Genomic DNA, 19418 nt, shown 5'->3' with positions numbered 1-19418 from the left:
CCTGTGGCCAACACGTGCAAGTCATGTGATGTTTTTGTATTACCTTATGGGAGCGTTATCGAGTTATGAGCAAGTTTGGGAGAGAATTCTGATACGCAAGTATGTAGGAATAGGAATGCCTTCACGAATTAAAAAAGAGTTATACAATATTCTCACGAAAAATAATTTTGCAAGAATTTGAATAATTTATATCTTTTATTTGCCATATCACTTACTGTATTACATTTTTTTTTCTTTTCATTTTTCTCTAATTTATAAAAATAGTATATAAATTGATTAACGAGTAGAATTTGTGATAAAAAAAATATAGTCCACACGGCATGTTGATTAGCAAACGACAAGGCAAGGGAATATCTTAAACTAGATGCGGAACCTAATTACAATATTTTTTATTGCCCTTCCAGCAGCAACTTGTTTACCAAGAAAATGACAATAATAATTGAGTCGTAATTGTAGGTAGAGTTAGAGTAGATGCAAATCCACCCTGTGAATTATTTTTCAATCAGTTTAACTTTTTAAAAAGTTTACGCATAATTGGAGAAGACAATGTTATGTATAGAATTGGCAATAGGTAACCTAAGCCCACGCAAATTCCCTTATCTCTGCCTTATGTTTTCATCACGAGGATACATTTATATATGATTCCTAAGTAATCATATAAAAGGGATTATCCCGTGCAGTGCTGTGCATTAAGTCCATGTACTAGTTTATAAATATCGTGACTTTGACAGTAATTCTTATAGATCCTTCTAGATTCTTTTTAATCTATAAGTTTACTTCTTTAAGCATCGAAAATAATTTTGTGATATTTTTTTTCTTCTTTTTTTTTGATAATTAATTGAAAAACTAAAATAGTTATTTTTGATTTTTTTTAAAATTATTATAATTTTTTTTAACTTCTCATTAAATTAAAAATATTTGTTCTCTAAAAGTAAAATCAAAGAAGTCCTACGTTTATGAATATTTTGCAAATAAACTTATTAGACATGTAATTTAATTATTGTTAATTTATAAATAAAATATTCCTTAATCCTTAAGGAAATTAACAAAAAAAAAAAAAATCTTGAAAAGTAGTAAAATTGAAAACTTATTGCACCGGAAACAATAGCAGTCAAGTGATGTTACTCATAGATACCAACAAATGGACTCCTATAGCCTTTACAAAAGACTTCAACTGTATATAATTCGCTTAACAAAAGGGATTCGCCTAGCTCCTACTTTAGATGGTAACAAAGTGTGTAACTCATTTGTTGCTCATTAACTATAGATGTTTTGTGCTAATGTAAATGTACCTATAACAAGTCATGTATGTATATACTTTGTTATATCAACCATTATATTGTTATAACAAATCAACCGTTGATGATACATGCACATACATAACAAATAGTACATAACAAGTAACATTGTCAACACAAACTATACAAGTTGTTGCATGGAAATCCAGGCAGCATGTAATTCTTTGCAATTAAAACCTGATGGATTCGTTTTCATGGATTTGGTGACACATACATTGTCTCCATTTTTGTACATGTTTTTAGTCCTAAAGAAAAGCCAATGATGTTGTTAAGGCTCAAGAGCCAATGCAACTTGCTGATGTCGCTTGAGTTCTCTTAGATGCTTTGTTGAGTTGTATTCTTGTGCGTCCAGTAACTCTTCTGAGTAAGTTCTTTGGAGAGGTCTTCGGTTTGCTCTTGTACATTCCAGAACACGGCCATCACCTCTTAGCAGTGTCACAACCTGCACCATCAAAGAAAATATGAACATGAATAAGTCTTCTATGAAATTACACGGTTCTTTAGATATGTTTAGATAAAAATGAAATATTTGTAAATTAAAATTAACTTATACATAATGTAATTTGTAGAAGTTCTCACTTATTGATTTCTTTTATTTTTAACTTATACATAAATTAGTTTTAGTTTATATTATTCCTATCTCCTTTAGCCTTTCTTAATTCTTGTTAGCATCTTTACTACTATAGAAGCACAACGGGTAAACAAAACAGATATTTCTTAGTCAGCTTCACTCATAAATGTTTTCACTTTTCAGATTCTATTAGTTTTTCAATTAGCCTAACTAAAATGGTGGCGTTGCATTAGGTATTATTAAAGAAGCAAAGTTAAAGTGAAAACATCATAGTTTCAATTCCTTTCATTAAGATGATGGTAATGTCATGTGTAATTTCAGTTTGAATGAACCAATGCGCATATCTATGTAGCTCTTTGTGTACTTGCCTGACTCATGCGGGGGCGTAGTATAGGAGACTGCTCAATACACAGTGATGCAGTTACAACTACACATCCTAAATGTCCTCTGTCATAATTATCTCCAAGGGAAGGATCAACAAGGTCTTTGATGTTGTTAGTGTCAAGCAAAGGTTTTGCCTATGATACACAAGAAAACAAAAAACACTAAGGCTTCTCATGTAGTATCACTTAGATAATATGTAAACAATATTTAGGAAAATGATTTACCCATAGCACAACACTCTGCTGCAAATGATTCACAGCTGGACGCCCAGTTAAGATCTCCAAAAGTAGGACCCCAAATGAATATACATCAGTTTTCTCATCTACTATGCCATGCATGAAATATTCAGGAGCAAAATAGCTGCCAGTCAAGTAATTAGGGGAATATATTAAATCACGAGAACTTAAACTATGACACTGGTAACATTTTATTTGCATACCCAAATGTGCCTTCAAATTTTGATACATTATGGTGAGTCCATTGTTCTGGTAACCATTTAGCAAGTCCAAAATCACAAATCTGGAACAAAACTCAAATAATAAGGGAGTATAAATCAGAAAGATTGCATCAAATAACAGGGGATACAGTGTAGTCTTCAGAGACAGTCTGCCGCTGATCTAATTTTCAAGTAGAAAATGTATTGACAAGTCTTGAAAAAGAACGTTTAGCACAAACCATTAACTCGGTTCATGTATTATCACTTGACAAAAGTTCAAAGATTTTCAGAGAATAAGAATAATATTCAAACTCTTCATATCAAAGTAATACTGCAAATAAGTTTTTTTCTCATGAAGCTTGGTAAAAACCTGTGGCTCAAAATTCTCCGTTAGCAGAATATTCTCTGCCTTAATATCTCTATGAATGATTCGCCTGTGGCAATTCTCATGGAGATAGAAAAGACCATCAGCTACTCCCAGAGCAATTTTATACCTTTTACTCCAATCTAATTTGTGTTTATCTGAACCTGGAATACATCATGAGATAAAAAACAGTAAATACTACGAGTATGTTTTCATACAAAAAAGTTTTTAAGAACATCTCTGTGAAAAAAACTCTTTATTTTTAATAGAAAAGCATTCTAAAACTTTTCTAAAATTATATGCAAACAGACTCAAATACGTTGACAAAAAGTTTTCACATAAAGGAGACTGCAATGCAAACCAAGTACAAACCATGAAGAAGAGTTCCTAAACTTCCCAGTTGAGATAGTTCAAAGACAAGCTGCATTTCTCCTTCTACACAACATCCAATTAGCTTGGCAGTATTAGGATGGTCAACATGAGCAATCACACCTAGCTCAGATAGAAAGCCTACTGTTTTTTCATCTGTTGTCCCTCTAGTCAATCTCTTCACAGCTATTATATGCCCATCTTGGAGACACCCCTTGTAAACCTCAGAAAAACCACCTCTTCCAATTATATTTTCTACATGTACAATGAACAATGAAAATCTACCTGGTCAAACAGATTCCATTTAAGAGTAAAAAATGAGTATTGGAATAAAATTATGAGAGATTTTCAGACCACTGCTAAAATTGTTGGTTGCATGTGTGAGTTCAGAGAGGCTGAAAGTCACCAAAGAAGACTTGAAGTCGTAGAGCGTACTTAGAACTTGGTTTTCTCTACTGCTTTTGCTTTTCCACTTTGGTATCCTTGGCACAGTAAGAGGAGAGAGGGACCCTAGGCGCTTGAAAGATTTTTTCTTCAAAGTTCTGAAAAATTTGGTCCAGTGAGAGTGTGCCCCGGTGCTTGAACAAGTGGTTTCGGAATGATCAGGTGAAGGATGAGAATCATATTCTTTCATACATGCTTCTAAGACTCCCCTTGGTGATCCCTCGTTTTCTTTTTCTTTCTCCAATTCCAAATGCCTCAAGTCTAGGATCAAAAAACGAAAAACATGATCAGAGAACAAGACACGTCTTCCCAATTGGGATGAAAAGTGAGGAATTGGAAGAACCATGTGCGGAAGGTGAGGAAGAAAATATAGACGTTCGTCTATTGTGTTTAAGATTAAACGATTCGGCATTTGAATGCTTTTTCGATTTATTAGCTTGGCTTTTCTTGTGATCCCTGCAACAATGCATGGCATGTAATATATTTCACATGTTAGAAATGGCAAACAAAAAGGCACGTACATTGCATGCATGCATGAATGCATGCAAGTTAGCGCATGATTTAGGAAGATGCATACCATAAACAAAAACTTGGTTGGTGATTCATGATAGAGAACAGAGCGGTTGCGGGTTGATGGTAGAGAAAGTTCAAGTAGGAGGTAAGAGGGCGTTGTTATATGTTTTGTATATAAAGTGAAGTGATGTGAATATTGAATGTGATCGACAATGGTGATGAGAAAGGGATTGGATTTACAGAAAGTTGTGACAGGGAAAGGTTTGCAGCGACATGTGCTCTCAACCAACGGCAAACGAGAACAATACAGACAGAGAAAAGCATTTGAACGACGTATGTGGAACGGAGGTTGGGGTCGAACGAACCGTTGGTTTTTCTTTTGTCCAATCTTTTGGATTTCTACTATCTTAACTTATATGTCTACTCCCTTACAAATTAACTTTCAATTTCGGCCTTTTAGGAAAAGATTAAAAAAATTTATAATTTTTTTATATTAAAAAATAGTTTAATCAACCTAATATATCGTCGGATAACTATTCAAATTTTTATTTTAAATTTATAAAATATTATTTAAATATAAAAAAATGTATTTTTTTTAGAAAGTTGTTTAGAATTAAAATATTATATCTAATGTAGATATATATAAGATTGAAATGCAAAGTAAATAAACAAAAGCATCATGAAATGATAAGAAAAATTATTTATCATTCAAATATAGAGAGAGGTCAACACCTAAATGAAAAGGGAGCTATATGAGATTTTGTCATAAATGTAAATTTGATAGGTTAAATCATATAAAATAAATTTGAGATAATAAGGTAAATATGAGATGTTAAATCATGTTAAAAAAAATTGTGTGTTTTTTTATTATTGTTTTTATAAAATTTTTGTTATGCTATCTCATTGTTGTGCTTAATTAAAGAGAAGAAGAAAGAATTTTTTTTTCAACACATATTGACATATTCATTGTCAATTTTTTCATCAACTAAACTATTTTTATCAGCATGCGAATACTAAATGATTTGATTTTGTTACTGCACTCAATCTTATTTTATATTGGATCTTGTATCACACACCTAGTAGGTATTTTCAAGTTTATGATTTTGATTAAAATGTAATTTGCAAGTATATAGATGATTAAATAATAAAGGGTTTAGAGTTTAAGGCTTATGATTTATCAAATGATAGTTAACTTAATTCACCATATATGCTAAAAAAAAATGAGTTGAATTTAACAAGGATTTTTATTCAGTTGAAAATTTCAACCCAATTCATGATAGATTGTGAGTTGACTTGAATTGACATGCCAACTATTAAAAAATTATAAACTATTTTATTTTATTTATCTTAAATTTTCTTAAAATTTTATCAAATATAATTATAAAAGAGAAAAGTTATTATAAAACTAGTAATTAATCAAACTATTCAATGTTCAATAGAATATATACTCAATATATTCATCCAGAAAAAATAAGTTCATTAGCAACATTAAAGATACAACCACCACTTAGTTCTTCAACAATAATAAAAAAAGTACATGCAACACACTTACAAATAAGTCTAAGCAAATGAATCTCAAAATAAAATTTCATAAGTCAAAGTCAATAAGTAAAAATCAAAGAAAGGTTTGGTGGGCTTTGCAAGTTAGGTTATGTGAGTTGGAGGGTTGAAAAATCCAATATAACCCAATTAACCCATTTGGGTAGATTATGTGGGTCAATCCACTGGATTAAACCTATTTTGACATCCTTTAAAGAAGTATTGATATTTATCTTTTTTCCAACTTCTTATTCTCACAAGTTTAATTTGAACAATAATTAATTTTTTGTATGTGCGAATGTCAATAAATCAACTTTAGAATTTTAACTCGTCAAAATACGACTATGAGAATATCATATATATTTTAACTGTAATACTAAATATATACATATATGTTCATTTAAATTTATGTAATAAAATATTAAATAATTTGTAAATTTTATAAAATTTTGTAGATTTAATATATACAATAAAAAATTATAATTTAACGATTAAATTGTATAATTCAATATATATTATAAGTTATTGTATAGTGATAAATGTAATTTATATAATTTTTTTTTAAGAATCTAAGTATATTTTAATTTTAGTGATATTTGTGAAATTGTTGTTTAATTGTGTCCTATAATGATGTTTATATTGATTTACACATTTACTAATATATTTTGTGTGCTTTGAAGGTTTTTAGGAGAAGAAAAATGAATTAAATTGAGTGAAAAAACGGTGTGGAGCTAAATTTTTGAGTTGAAAGTGAGTGCCAAAAAGTCAAAGAGTAAAGAAAATTTTGACGTATGTCAAGGTTGAGGCTTAGTGCCAAAACTTTTAGAAGGAGACCTTTTTGTACAAAAAAAGTGACGCTCAATGCCACTTTAGTCAAAACTGAGCACCGGATGCGTAACTATTACCAAATATAATCATTTTAGACTTAGGGAGTTAGAAGCTTTGGGATAGGTAATATAGGATTCAGGAAATTTTATGTAGGAAATTTTATGTTAGGTTCTTCTTTTCTTTCATTTTGTTTGTTTTTCTCAATCAGTAGCTAAATTCCATTATTGTTGGAGTTGTCGCAACCCGAAAATTTCCGATCTTGCGACCTATGATTTTAGACATCCTTTTTTAAAATTCTCATTAATTAAGGAATGCCCGGACACCAGACTAATCCTTAATTAATGGTTTTGAAAATAGGTTCATGGAGTCGCCACTAATATTTTACTCAAAACATTGGAAAAAGAAAAGGTTTTTTAAAGTCCAATAATGGCCTTGATAACCAGAATAGGGTTCGGGGGTCGGTTACGTGTAGGGAAGGTATTAAGCACCCCTACAGCGCCCTAAATCGGTACCTTATGATGAAGTTAACGTAATAAGAAATAATAAATTAAATATTAGATCCCCTTTTATTAATAATTATTTACATGCTTGAAATTAAAATTATACGATTGACCCTAAAATGTCTACATGATTATTTTTATTATAAATAATATTTATTAAAATAAGAAATAAAAAAAGAGAAAAGAAAATTAGCTGAAATACCTCTTGAACGAGCTCTATTGATCTTCAAAAATGGAGATTTGGGTGCTTTTTGGCAACCCTTCACACTATAGTGCCTCACAAAATCTTAAGAAATACAAAGAGAGGGGGAGAGAGAGAAAAAGAGAGAAATTTCGTGCTATAGGAAGTCTGGACGAAATTTTGGGATCTGAAAAAATGAGCCCCAACTGTCTATTTATAGACTTCGGGGAAGGGGTCCAGAACGGGCCGTTCCAAAATTGGAACGGCCGTTCTGGATATGGCCGTTGTGCCTTAATTTGGACCCTGGAACGGCTCGTTCTGAAACCAGAACGGCCCGTTCTGGGGTACTGGTTTAGCCCATTTTTAGGAGACTGGAACGACCCGTTCCAGTTGGAACGGCCCGTTCCAGTTTACAAAATACGGGCCTTTTAAAATCCTTGGAACGGCTCGTTCCAATTCGAGAACGGCCCGTTCCAGTCTTGGGAACGGCCCGTTCCGGGACACTGAAAATGACTGATTTGGGCTTCTGGGTCCCCTAATGTCCTATCTTGTCGCTTGCACTCTTCGGGAGCTCCTTCCGTTCATGACAGAGATCCATGTCCTTGTTTGTGTGCCCCCCGGACGAAATTGGGTGTCTACAGCTGCCCCTCTTTTCTTGTCCTTTGGAATAGTAATGTGTTGCTTTTCCAAAGGCAAGGAAAGACGTAGACATTTCGTCCGGGTCTTCTCTTCGTCTCTCTGATGCTTCTGCATTGTTTCCCTTGTGATAATGTGTTCCTTTATTTGTTGCTTGTTGAAGAAGGAGTATATTATGAGCTCAGCCTCTCCAGGCTGGACTGATATTCTAAGGCTTCAGCCGGCCTCCTCTAAGGTCAGGTAACCCACTTTGTTGTTGAAGTAGTTTCGTAGCTCAGCCTCTCCAAGCTGGACTGATATTTAAGGCTTCAGCCGGCCTCCTCTAAGGTCAGGTAACCCACTTTTGTTGAAGTAGTTTCGTAGCTCAGCCTCTCCAAGCTGGACTGATATTTAAGGCTTCAGCCGGCCTCCTCTAAGGTCAGGTAACCCACTTTTGTTGAAGTAGTTTCGTAGCTCAGCCTCTCCAAGCTGGACTGATATTTGGGGCTTCAGCCGGCCCACTGCTAGTTTTAGGGTCTAGCAACCCTTACCGATCTTGTACTAGTTTTGGGGATCTAGCAACCCTTACTGATCTTGTACTTGATGTTTTCTTGTTGGTGTTGTGAGTTGAAAGATTGCCCCTAAGTGAATGGGCAGGAGATGTTCGATGACAGGGATTCTAGTGTTGCCCCTGCCATATGAGTATTATGATGCCTCTCCAGGCGCCTGGCGAGTCCTTTTGATGATTAATTGTTTGATTGTTGGTGGATGGTTGTGGAATGAAAGATTGCCCCTAGGTGGATGGGTAGGAGAAGTGGATGGCTGGCAGGGATTCCAATGTTGCCCCTGCCGCTTGAGTATTGTGATGCCTCTCCAGGCGCCTTCATTGTGGGATGGTTGGTAGGAGTTTGTTTAGCTTCGACTTTTTTCCACATTTGAAGCTTGCCTTTTTGTCTATGGCCGGTCATTTTAAGGGATTGACCGTGTCTGATTTTTGTTGTGAATTAAGATTAAGAGGGGGAACAAACCCCTTTTTCTCCTTTTTTATTTATTTCTCTTTTCTCCCTTTTTTTTTTATTAAAAGAAATACCTTTCCCTATGTTCGTGCAATATGCATGTGACTTTTGTCCTAAATGCATATTCATTTTTTCATTTTCAGGAAATCTAAACTGCCCATGCACTAGGATGACCTATCGCTTTTCGTTCCTTTGGTCGTTGAGAAACTTTCTTTATCCCCATTTTATCGCTTTTTCTCTTGTCGTGGGTTGTATTTTTCTGTGAAGGATGTTTTTCGACCCTTTATTAAGAGATGTTTTGCCCGTTTTCCCGTGAGTATTCACTGTGCACTTTCCGTGTATTTATCCAATTCTATCTTAATGCCATGTAGGTTAAGAGGGAAGAGGAGAAAGGGATGTCTACAAATCTTTCTGTAAAAGCTTTGTTTAAAAAGGATTTTTTTTTTTAATGGTTTTTTAGAAGAATGGCTGGCCGAGGTTGGTTAGTGTTTAGGTTGATGAACACGTACCTTCAAAGTGAGGAAATCATTATCCGCGTTAGCTTATTATTCCCTTCAAAGTTAAGTCGTGGCTTGGGATTGCATATTGATTAAATGATCTTCTCGAGCCGCCTTTCGGTTTTCAGCTAGGGATGCTGCTTTGTCCTAACTTTTGCCTAGGTTACTTGAGATGTGTTCCCTAGCGGACATTTTCTTTTGATCTTTACTTTTGCTTAGGCTACCCCTTTTTATGAGTTGCCTAACAGAACTTGCCCTATCTTTTGCGCAGCCCCCTTAGTGGGTTTCCTGCCGGGCCTTTGTCTTTGCAGCATTTGTGATCATTTCTCGTTACTCCATTAAAAGGGGATGCCCCTTGCACTGATTTCGTTTGGACTTTTATCCGCAAGTCATGCCAAGCTTGATTGGTCATTATGTGTTTTTATTTATTTATTTATTTCTTTTTTGGTATATAAAGCCATTGTTTCTAATGACGTCCTCACTTCAAATGTGCTTGTTCATTTAAGGTTTGTTAATGAGGCTTAGAGTAGGTAAAAGAGAGAAAAGAGAAATACATGGCATTAAAGTAGAATCTTCAATTTACACGTGCCCATTTAGTCTATCTTGAGAGCCCGGGCATGCCCCAAGTTCGTGATTCATACACGGTAATACGAGAGAAGACATTCCTCAAAAGGATCTAGTTGACTTAATCACCAAAATTGTCCCACAGCTTGCTTGGATACCTACGCTCCGAAAGATTTCGTATAGAGCAGGGGCGGTTGTCCCTCCCTTCCTGGGTTCTGTTGTTGGCTCGTACCCCAAGCCTCGTCGCCCTGAGTTGTGTATGTAGTTCGGGAATTCTTTAACTCCTTGAGCACTCTTTCCAAGTCCTTGTCCCGATCGATAACCGTTTTTGAATAAGATTAGTGCTGCCGGGTTCTTGTTTGGATTCTTTTCTACGTGAGCGATTTCCAGCGCTTGGAAAGCCGTTTCTAATGCTTCTTCGGCCGCATCTACATATGGAATAGTCAACGGTTTGCTGATAATCATATCCTCCTCTGCTTGAACAACTACCAGCTTATTATCCACTACGAACTTGACCTTCTGATGAAGCGTGGAGGGTACTGCCCCCGCTTGGTGTATCCATGGCCTTCCCAGGAGAAGGCTGTAAGCGGGTGCAATATCCATTACTTGGAATTCTACATTGAAAATTGTGGGCCCTACTTGAATGGGTAGGACAACCACTCCCATTACTTCTCTTCGAGATCCGTCGAAAGCTCGAACGATCATATTACTTGGTCGCATCTGAGCTTCTCCAACCATTAGCTTGTCAAAGGTGCCTTTAGGCAACACATTCAGCGAAGACCCGTTATCTACCAAGACTTTGGCGATGAGAAAATCCTTGCACTTTACGGATATATGCAAGGGTTTATTGTGGTTGCGCCGACCATTGGGTATCTCGTCATCGGTGAAGGTTAAATGATCGTTAGCCGTGAGGTGACTCACGATCCCTTCAAACTTGTCTTGGGATATGTGGTGTGCCACATAGGCCTCATTCAAAACTTTCAGCAGAGCCTTTCAATGTGGTTCAGAGCTCATGATTAACGAAAGCAAACTGATTTTTGCGGGGGTATGGTTAAGCTGATCAAGGATGGAGTATTCACTTTGTCGAATGAACTGAAGAAATTCATCTTCTTTATCGTACTCTGTCCTTCCTTCTTCTTTGCCCTTTCCTTTCGGGGATTTGTTTCCTAAGTCCTTGGGGGTATAAACACGTCCACTTCTAGTCATTCCTCCAATCCCGGTGATATTCGATGATTCTAACGATGGCAAGCTTTGCACATCATAAACCCATGGTACTGCCTTGTTGCTTTCGTAAGGGAAAGGACTTGGCACTCGGACGGTAAGCTTGGGCGCGTTTTGCCGTTCGTTTTCTTGAGTATTTGCTGACTTTTCATGCGGCGCTTCCCGATGTGAGGCCTCGGGTTTGCATTTGATGATAAGCGATTTGATTATCTAGTTAACATGTACAAATTAGATTTCCCTTTTTTTTATTTATTTATTGTTCCTTATAAATTTACCAGAAAAGTGTATGTTCTAAATGAAATGCAATTTAGGATGCAAAGACAATCGAGGAATTCAACAAATATCATTCTCATTGATTTGTTTGTCTAGTGAACATTCATTATGCAATGCTTTTCAGTATGCTTTGGCAAAAACGTAGAAGTCTGAAGAAACTCAAGCTGGGCTGGCGCATAGGTACGCTATCCTCTCCATCCAAAACGTGCCTCTTCATTGCCTCGGCTTGTTCATGGACTGCCATGCTCATGTGATCGCAGACAGAGCGTGCTTCTTTGGCCTTCTCCTGATAGTATCCATTCATCGTTTTCAGCTCCTGTACCGCCTCTAGAGCTTGGTCTCTTTGACGGGTGACCTCCTTGAGTAGCTCGACCCCCTTTTCTTCCTTTTGTCGAAAATCAGAGATGGTCGCGGCTTGTTCTTGCATGATCTCCCACCAAGATTGAGCTTCAGTCTGGGCCTGGAACAGTTCTCTCTGGGCTTGCTCTTTGGCTAGCGTCTCTTCTTGGAGTTTATCCTTAAGTTGTACTATACTTGACGAAGTTTCCACAGATGACCTGCCTGGGTGAATTTTTGGAGTTTTGACTGGCTGGACATTTATATCAGCACATTCATCCTTTAGCCTCTCAATCTCCATGTCCTTTTTCTTACATTTTCTCTGCAAACCATCGATGTACATCTTGGATTCCTCATCTTTCTCCTCGAGAGCTCTTATCTGGGCTTCCAGAACTTCCATCTTTTTGATTAAGGGATCAATTTGATGTTGTTCGTTCTGTTCTACAGTCTTTGTCATGTTCATGGCCTCGCCTTGGTTTCTCCATTTTTGGTAGTCATCTGAGGCGGTCACCTGGGGTTTTCCGAGCTCGATATCTCCAAAATAGAGTGGCCTCTTCCAGGCCTCTCGTATGGCGTCGACCTGTGATTGCTGCCCTAAGGTATATAAGAAGCAAATGCCGCCGAAGTCTTCTTGGTTTGGCAGAGTCTGTGTCCTTCCAAGTTGTCTCAACACCAGCTTTGGGGAGTAGGCTATACATCCTCTTAATCCCATCAAAGGTAAGTTAGAGAACTGGCCACACCGTACCAATACGAGACTCGGTCTAAACCAGGGGCACATCCATGTGAAAGTATTTTCAGTGCATCCTTCCATTTCAGCTTTCCATGCCATGGCGTACTTCCTTGCTGATGGAATCCTAGGGAAACTTCTTAATGGGTCAGGAAATTTCCCCATATGATTCTTGGCAAAGAAATGAGTATACGCCCACACGTAAAGGAGTGGATTGCAGCATCTCATCTGCTTCCCTGATTTTTGACGGCAGAGGTCGACTGAGAGCAAGGTGTCAGCGAGGATGGCAGGTACAGAGCTGTTGGAGTGGGCATCCCAAGCAAGGAAGGCATCGATTGCGGCATGATCTACTACCCTCTCATGAAAAGGGAAAAGGATTATCCCAAACAAAATTAAGGCTAGGGTCTTGTTGAAAGTTATCCAATTCTTTTGGCGACCCAGAAGAGAAAGATGTTCTTCCAAAATGGAAAGCTTCCATCCTTTAACTACTCCATTACCTTCTAGAACGGACAGGTGAGAGGGTAAGCCAATCAATTCAGCCACCTTGTCGGAGGATATACGTCCTTCTTGAACAAAGAAAACTCCTCTCGATTTGGGCCACTTAATCATGAGGTCATACTCTTCTATAGTGGGCACTATATCAAAGTGTGGGAATCGGAAGCAACGAAACTCTGGCTCCCAAAAGTGTATCAAGGCTCTCATGAAAGCAGGGTCCACAGGTATTTTCAACAAGTCGAAGATTCTGCCGTAATGCTTTTCAAATTCTGTTTTGACCTCCTTTGGTATTGAGGCACATATCTCATTTACTCGAGGCATTGCAGAGTTTGGAATGTTCACCTTCCTCAACGGTCCATGCATGCTACTATCTATAGCTTCCATATCTAAAAAAATGGTTTATTATCATAAAAGAAATGATGGGGGGTTTATCTACCTACTTTTATCATGTTTCTTTCTAAGACTTATGATGTGAAAGCAAAAAAACAGAACACATGGAAAGGCATTCTTTTTGTTTCATTTTATTTTTTTTTTTGTTTTTTTTTGTTATTGCCCCTCTTAATCTCATTCATTTGGAAAATAGTATGCAACAAACATATGCTCATACAGATGTACACCCGCGAACAATACATTTGAATCCTTAGTCTGAGGTCCCTGTAAGAAAAGTGCATTGTATAGGACAGTTCTAATCTCACTGGTCTTAAGGCCCCCAAGGTGCCCCCATTATAGGGACCCAGTATCTCTGTCGCCGTCACCTGGCAAACTCTAAGGTCTGTCGCAGTATTTCAGGCTAGAGTAACCGGTTATCACCTTGAGTGTGATTTCCGACAAGGCTCGCAGGCTCTAAGACCAAACTTGGGCCGGTCGTACGTCAACCACTCCCTATGTTTATTACCCTCATGCCCCCGGGTGTAGGAGGAACTGTTGTGTGCAAAGGTTTGTGTACAATTTATATCCCAAGCAAGTGCTGAATTTAAATAGGCAAATAAATATAAAAAACAAATAAAACAAACAAAATAAAGGAGAAAAATATTTAAATTATTTTTTATTTTATTTTATTAACTTCATCAATTAAATGGGCCTGACCCTCTTTAAACGTCCCCAGTGGAGTCGCCATCTGTCGCAACCCGAAAATTTCCGATCTTGCGACCTATGGTTTTAGACATCCTTTTTTAAAATTCTCATTAATTAAGGAATGCCCAGACACCAGACTAATCCTTAATTAATGGTTTTGAAAATAGGTTCATGGAGTCGCCACCAATATTTTACTCAAAACATTGGAAAAAGAAAAGGTTTTTTATAGTCCAATAATGGCCTTGATAACCAGAATTGGGTTCGGGGGTCGGTTACGTGTAGGGAAGGTATTAAGCACCCCTACAGCGCCCTAAATCGGTACCCTATGATGAAGTTAACGTAATAAGAAATAATAAATTAAATATTAGATCCCCTTTTATTAATAATTATTTACATGCTTGAAATTAAAATTATACGATTGACCCTAAAATGTCTACATGATTATTTTTATTATAAATAATATTTATTAAAATAAGAAATAAAAAAAGAGAAAAGAAAATTAGCTGAAATACCTCTTGAACGAGCTCTATTGATCTTCAAAAATGGAGATTTGGGTGCTTTTTGGCAACCCTTCACACTATAGTGCCTCACAAAATCTTAAGAAATACAAAGAGAGGGGGAGAGAGAGAAAAAGAGAGAAATTTCGTGCTATAGGAAGTCTGGACGAAATTTTGGGATCTGAAAAAATGAGCCCCAACTGTCTATTTATAGACTTCGGGGAAGGGGTCCAGAACGGCCGTTCCAAAATTGGAACGGCCGTTCTGCATATGGCCGTTGTGCCTTAATTTGGACCCTGGAACGGCCCGTTCTGAAACCAGAACGGCCCGTTCCAGGGAACCAGAACGGTCCGTTCTGGGGTACTGGTTTAGCCCATTTTTAGGAGACTGGAACGACCCGTTCCAGTTTACAAAATACGGGCCTTTTAAAATCCTTGGAACGGCCCGTTCCAATTCGAGAATGGCTCGCTCCAGTCTTGGGAACGGCTCGTTCCGATTTTGGAACGGCCCGTTCCGGGACACTGAAAATGACTGATTTGGGCTTCTGGGTCCCCTAATGTCCTATCTTGTCGCTTGCACTCTTCGGGAGCTCCTTCCCTTCATGACAGAGATCCATGTCCTTGTTTGTGTGCCCCCGGACGAAATTGGGTGTCTACAGGAGTTAGTTGTACATACTCATTCTCATGGATTTCTCTTAATAAATAAATATTGTTTATGAATTTATGTGTTTATTGATGCAATTCTTATCTCTTTATGGTTTAATCATCCATGAAATTATAGGTTGAAAGATTAATTGAGAAATTGGTTTTTGATTAGAGCTGAGTTAAAAAGTTAAATTATTTGATTGCTAAGAATAGAATTAAGTGATTTTATCATGTGATATTCATTTTGTTCATTGCAGGTTCTCTATTTAAGTTACTAAAGGAATAAGATTAATATAGAAATCATATATCATTTTCTGTAAGGAATTAGCATAATAATGTCACAAAGTTAACATAGACATGATTTATTAATTTTGAGTATATAAAGATTGTTGTTGTTATAATCTAAATCCAACATATTTTAATTCATTGTCAATTTTCTTTTTGTATTTCATGTATTTGATTAAATTCCTTTAATACTTTTAATACATTTTGCACTCTAATTCAATCATATTACTACAACAAAATTTATTATTATCGATAATTATTTAATAGTAATAAATTAATTATTTTTATTTTATTATTTAATAAAAATATTAATGACTAATATATGATGATCACTAAAAGTGTATTTACATCACACCAAGATTTGTTATTGGCGACAATTATTTATTGAAAAAAATTAAGTCTCACATCAACAAGAGATACGATAATTAAAGAATATAAGTGGATGATAACTCTCACCTTATAAGTTTGTTTTGTAAGATTGAATTAGACCTATAACTTATTATTCTACGTTGGTATCAGATTATTCATTATTACTAAACTTAATAATGCTAAACTTGAGGGGGTGTATTGATAAAAACTCAAATTTCACATCGACTATAGATAAAATAATTAATTAAAAAATAAGATAATTAAAAAAATAAAGAAATTAAAGAATATATAAGTAGAGAAACCCTCGTCTTACAAGTTTCACATTGACTAGAAATAAGGTAATTAAAAAGTATTATAAATCATTTCTTAAACTTTTAGTGACAATAGCAAAAAATATTAAATGTTAGTAAAAAATGTCACAAAAACTTATACATTTTTTCCGACTATTATAAAGATTTTTACTAGCATGTAGAATAATTGTCAGTAAATATTTTAGCTACACTGCATACAATGACTAATATAAAAATATTGGTAAAAGATTTTGCAGCAATTTTTATTGTCACTAAAAGTCATATTAAATATTATTAAAAGTTCATTTTATTATAATGTACTCTTGTTTAATTAAGAATGAATATAAGTTGTTGTATATGAAAACAAGTTTCGTAAGAAAGGATATTTACTTATACTATCTACTTGTTAAATTCCTTTTTGTTTTGACTCTAAGTACAATTTAAGTATAAAATAATTTGATTTAAAGTGAGAATTTGAATGCATTGGGTGCAAAATTATATTATTTTCTCTCAAATTCCTTCTTGAATTTTAGCAGGGACATGTAGTGAGTGTCCAATCACATTGTCACATTTCTTTGTGCTTAGAAAGATACATATGAAAAATAACACACAATTATGAATTTATAAAAATAATTTTACGTGTTTTTCAGTTGTTAAATGGGTTTATCTCAGGTAAATCTGATATACATATCCTTGTTTTAGATAACGTGTGCCCTTATTTATAAATAAATTTTATTTTTGATAAATTTCATATATTCATTAGAAAATAATTAGTTTATTTCAAGTACTATCTATATCCTTACTTATGAAGAAACATAAGTGTCGTTAAATTAGTTTACTGATTAGTTTGCAACCTTAACCCCAAAACAAAAGTTTGACTACACAATTAAAAAGTGTATATAAAGTTTGCACCTCAAAAAATGATACCATTTCAGGCACGTGTACTCTGAAAAGCTTCCCATGTGTTTAGCCAAGTGAGTAGCGAGAAAAGAGAAAGTGAGGGTGAGGATTGAGAATGCAATTTGAGAATGTGGAAGAAAAATAGCAATGTGACATCATGGGAGTAATCGTAGGTCATCTGAGTGGAACTCGGCACCATTTGCTAATTGCTAACTTTAATTTGCTCCATAAGTACAACTCATATAATTAATTTTCACCCTTTCCACACTCTCTTCACCCCCATTAATATTACCACACTCATAATTAACGTTCCCTCTATCTTTGGGGGTGCGAATATTATTTATTAATATTCTCACCTTCCAATCACCCAAGCTTACTTAATTTCCAAGAACTGTAATCACAAAACAATTCCTCAACACAAGAGTTTCTACGTAATAATAATACATGTCATGATGATCTTCTTTTTTTTGTATCTTCCTATTATTCTCTCACTTTCTCTTTCTTTCCTTCTTCATGTGTTCAAGAAGCACATCCACCTTTTCTTGTTAAATCTTGTCACCACCTACTGTACTACTAGTGCGATCTACAACTTCAAGCTTCACCCCCATGCATCAACCACCACCATCCATGTTCTGGGTTCTCCTCCATTGCCAAAGCAAATTGAATTTATCAACGATATTGGTAAAGATTTTGAAGACTGGGTATCTTGCACCAAAAGTCTCGACTTCAAGAGCATTGATATTAATGATGAAATCGATGATAATAATGAGGATGAAGATGATTGTTGGAGGAAGATGAGGGTGGCAGAAGGTAGAGGAAACTTTCCTCCGCCGCTTTCGTCGATGAATGGGACCGGACAATCGAGTTTCATTCTTGTACCAGTAAGAACAGATGGAAGGTTACAACTTTGCAAAATGAGAATAGAAAGACCAAAAATTCTTTATGCTATGCGACAAGATGGACGGTTGAGATTGTTCCTTGTTCCAGATCAATGTGTTGAAGATAATGTAAAAGAGGAAGAGGAAGAGGAAGACCAAGAACTAGTAGACGAAATAGAAGAACAAATGGAGGAGGAAGAATTGATGATGGAACCAACGGAAGAGGAAGAGGAAGAGGAAAAAGAAGATGATCATGAATTGGTCGAAGAGATTACTAGTTATTATCAAAATAAGGATATCAGGTTTGAAGAGTGGAAGCTTCCCAATGAATTGTTTAGGAAATGTCACGAACTTGTGAATCATATTCAATGCCATCATCATGTTCATGGTAGTCATCACAACCTATACCTAAATATGTATGGAGTTGGTATGGCATGACTTTAAATCCAAGTTTCGCATGGTGCCCCACTTTTGTTTCATATGGTGAGTGTAAATTTTGTGATTGTATATTCAATCATGCCCCCTTCATGTTTATATTGTCACAACAAACATGATTGCATTAGAAGTGTATATAAACACAGTGATGTTTTCTTTTGTGCTTAAAATAAAGCAGTTTCCTATAGTACGAAAATATTGTGTGAAACGGTTTATTAATTTAAAGGAGATATTAACTTGAGAAAAAAAAATGAAGAATTATTTGAAAATTTATCACACAATTTCGTGTGGTAGTTTTAATTTGTTCATATAGTTCTGTATGGTCTAGCATTTTCTTTGGAAAAGATAATGAATTGAGGAGTTGAGTCATGAAGATTTAAATGGTGGGAGAGGAAATGAAATAATTAGCGGATATAATGTTTAGAGATCGATCCTTTAATTTGTAAGCATGCTTTTAAATTTAAGTAGTAGATTAGATCATAAAGAATCTAAGCATAGTTAGGGATGGCAAAGGCGAGTCAAGTATGCGTTTCATGATACTTTCCCATCTCTATGACTCAAATCCATCCTTGTACCTGTATTCGTACTTGTCGGATATATAATTTCCATCTCTATCCCCGTCCCTATCGAGTATCGGTTATACCTGTAAAAAAATTATATTTATTTTATTTTTTCAAAAAAAATACATTTAAATTTTTTTATATTATATTACAATTATAATTAGGTTGTTTCTCTATTTCTTAATAATTAAAAAATTATAAATGTTTCACATTATAATAAATAATTACACATAATAAAATATTAAAGTTTTTTTAACATAATTAAATTGGGAGTGAGTATTAAATCGGGGATGAGGACAAAGACGGGTACGGGGC

The 19418-nt window shown here is 35.5% G+C and overlaps 2 protein-coding genes across 3 annotated transcripts; one reads left to right on the top strand and one right to left on the bottom strand.

Annotated features, from left to right (window-relative positions):
* Nucleotides 1-1318: 1318 nt before the first annotated feature.
* Nucleotides 1319-4816, bottom strand: RBK2 (ROP binding protein kinases 2). Of its 2 annotated transcripts, XM_020346289.3 has the most exons (9): nt 4444-4816; nt 4210-4322; nt 3777-4127; nt 3426-3677; nt 3060-3217; nt 2693-2772; nt 2478-2613; nt 2238-2387; nt 1319-1740 (listed from the first exon to the last, which is right to left on the bottom strand). In XM_020346289.3, the coding sequence occupies exons 1-9, from the start codon at nt 4470-4472 to the stop codon at nt 1567-1569; spliced, it is 1443 nt and encodes a 480-aa protein (XP_020201878.1). In that variant the 5' UTR covers nt 4473-4816; the 3' UTR covers nt 1319-1566. The 2 variants fall into 2 exon arrangements, with proteins under 2 accessions (XP_020201878.1, XP_029128781.1); XM_029272948.2 differs by lacking the exon at nt 4210-4322 and having other exon boundaries at nt 4444-4814.
* A 12822-nt stretch (nt 4817-17638) lies between these two features.
* Nucleotides 17639-18642, top strand: LOC145949560 (uncharacterized). Its single transcript, XM_083059778.1, has one exon. The coding sequence runs from the start codon at nt 17680-17682 to the stop codon at nt 18544-18546; it is 867 nt and encodes a 288-aa protein (XP_082915904.1). The 5' UTR covers nt 17639-17679; the 3' UTR covers nt 18547-18642.
* Nucleotides 18643-19418: the final 776 nt, after the last annotated feature.

This window comes from Cajanus cajan, chromosome 7 (assembly GCF_000230855.2).
Source record: "Cajanus cajan strain Asha chromosome 7, NIPB_CcT2T_4, whole genome shotgun sequence".
Taxonomy (NCBI): domain Eukaryota; kingdom Viridiplantae; phylum Streptophyta; class Magnoliopsida; order Fabales; family Fabaceae; genus Cajanus; species Cajanus cajan.
The sequence above is the reverse complement of the archived record's forward strand: the minus strand, read 5'-3'. Positions and strand labels throughout refer to the sequence as shown.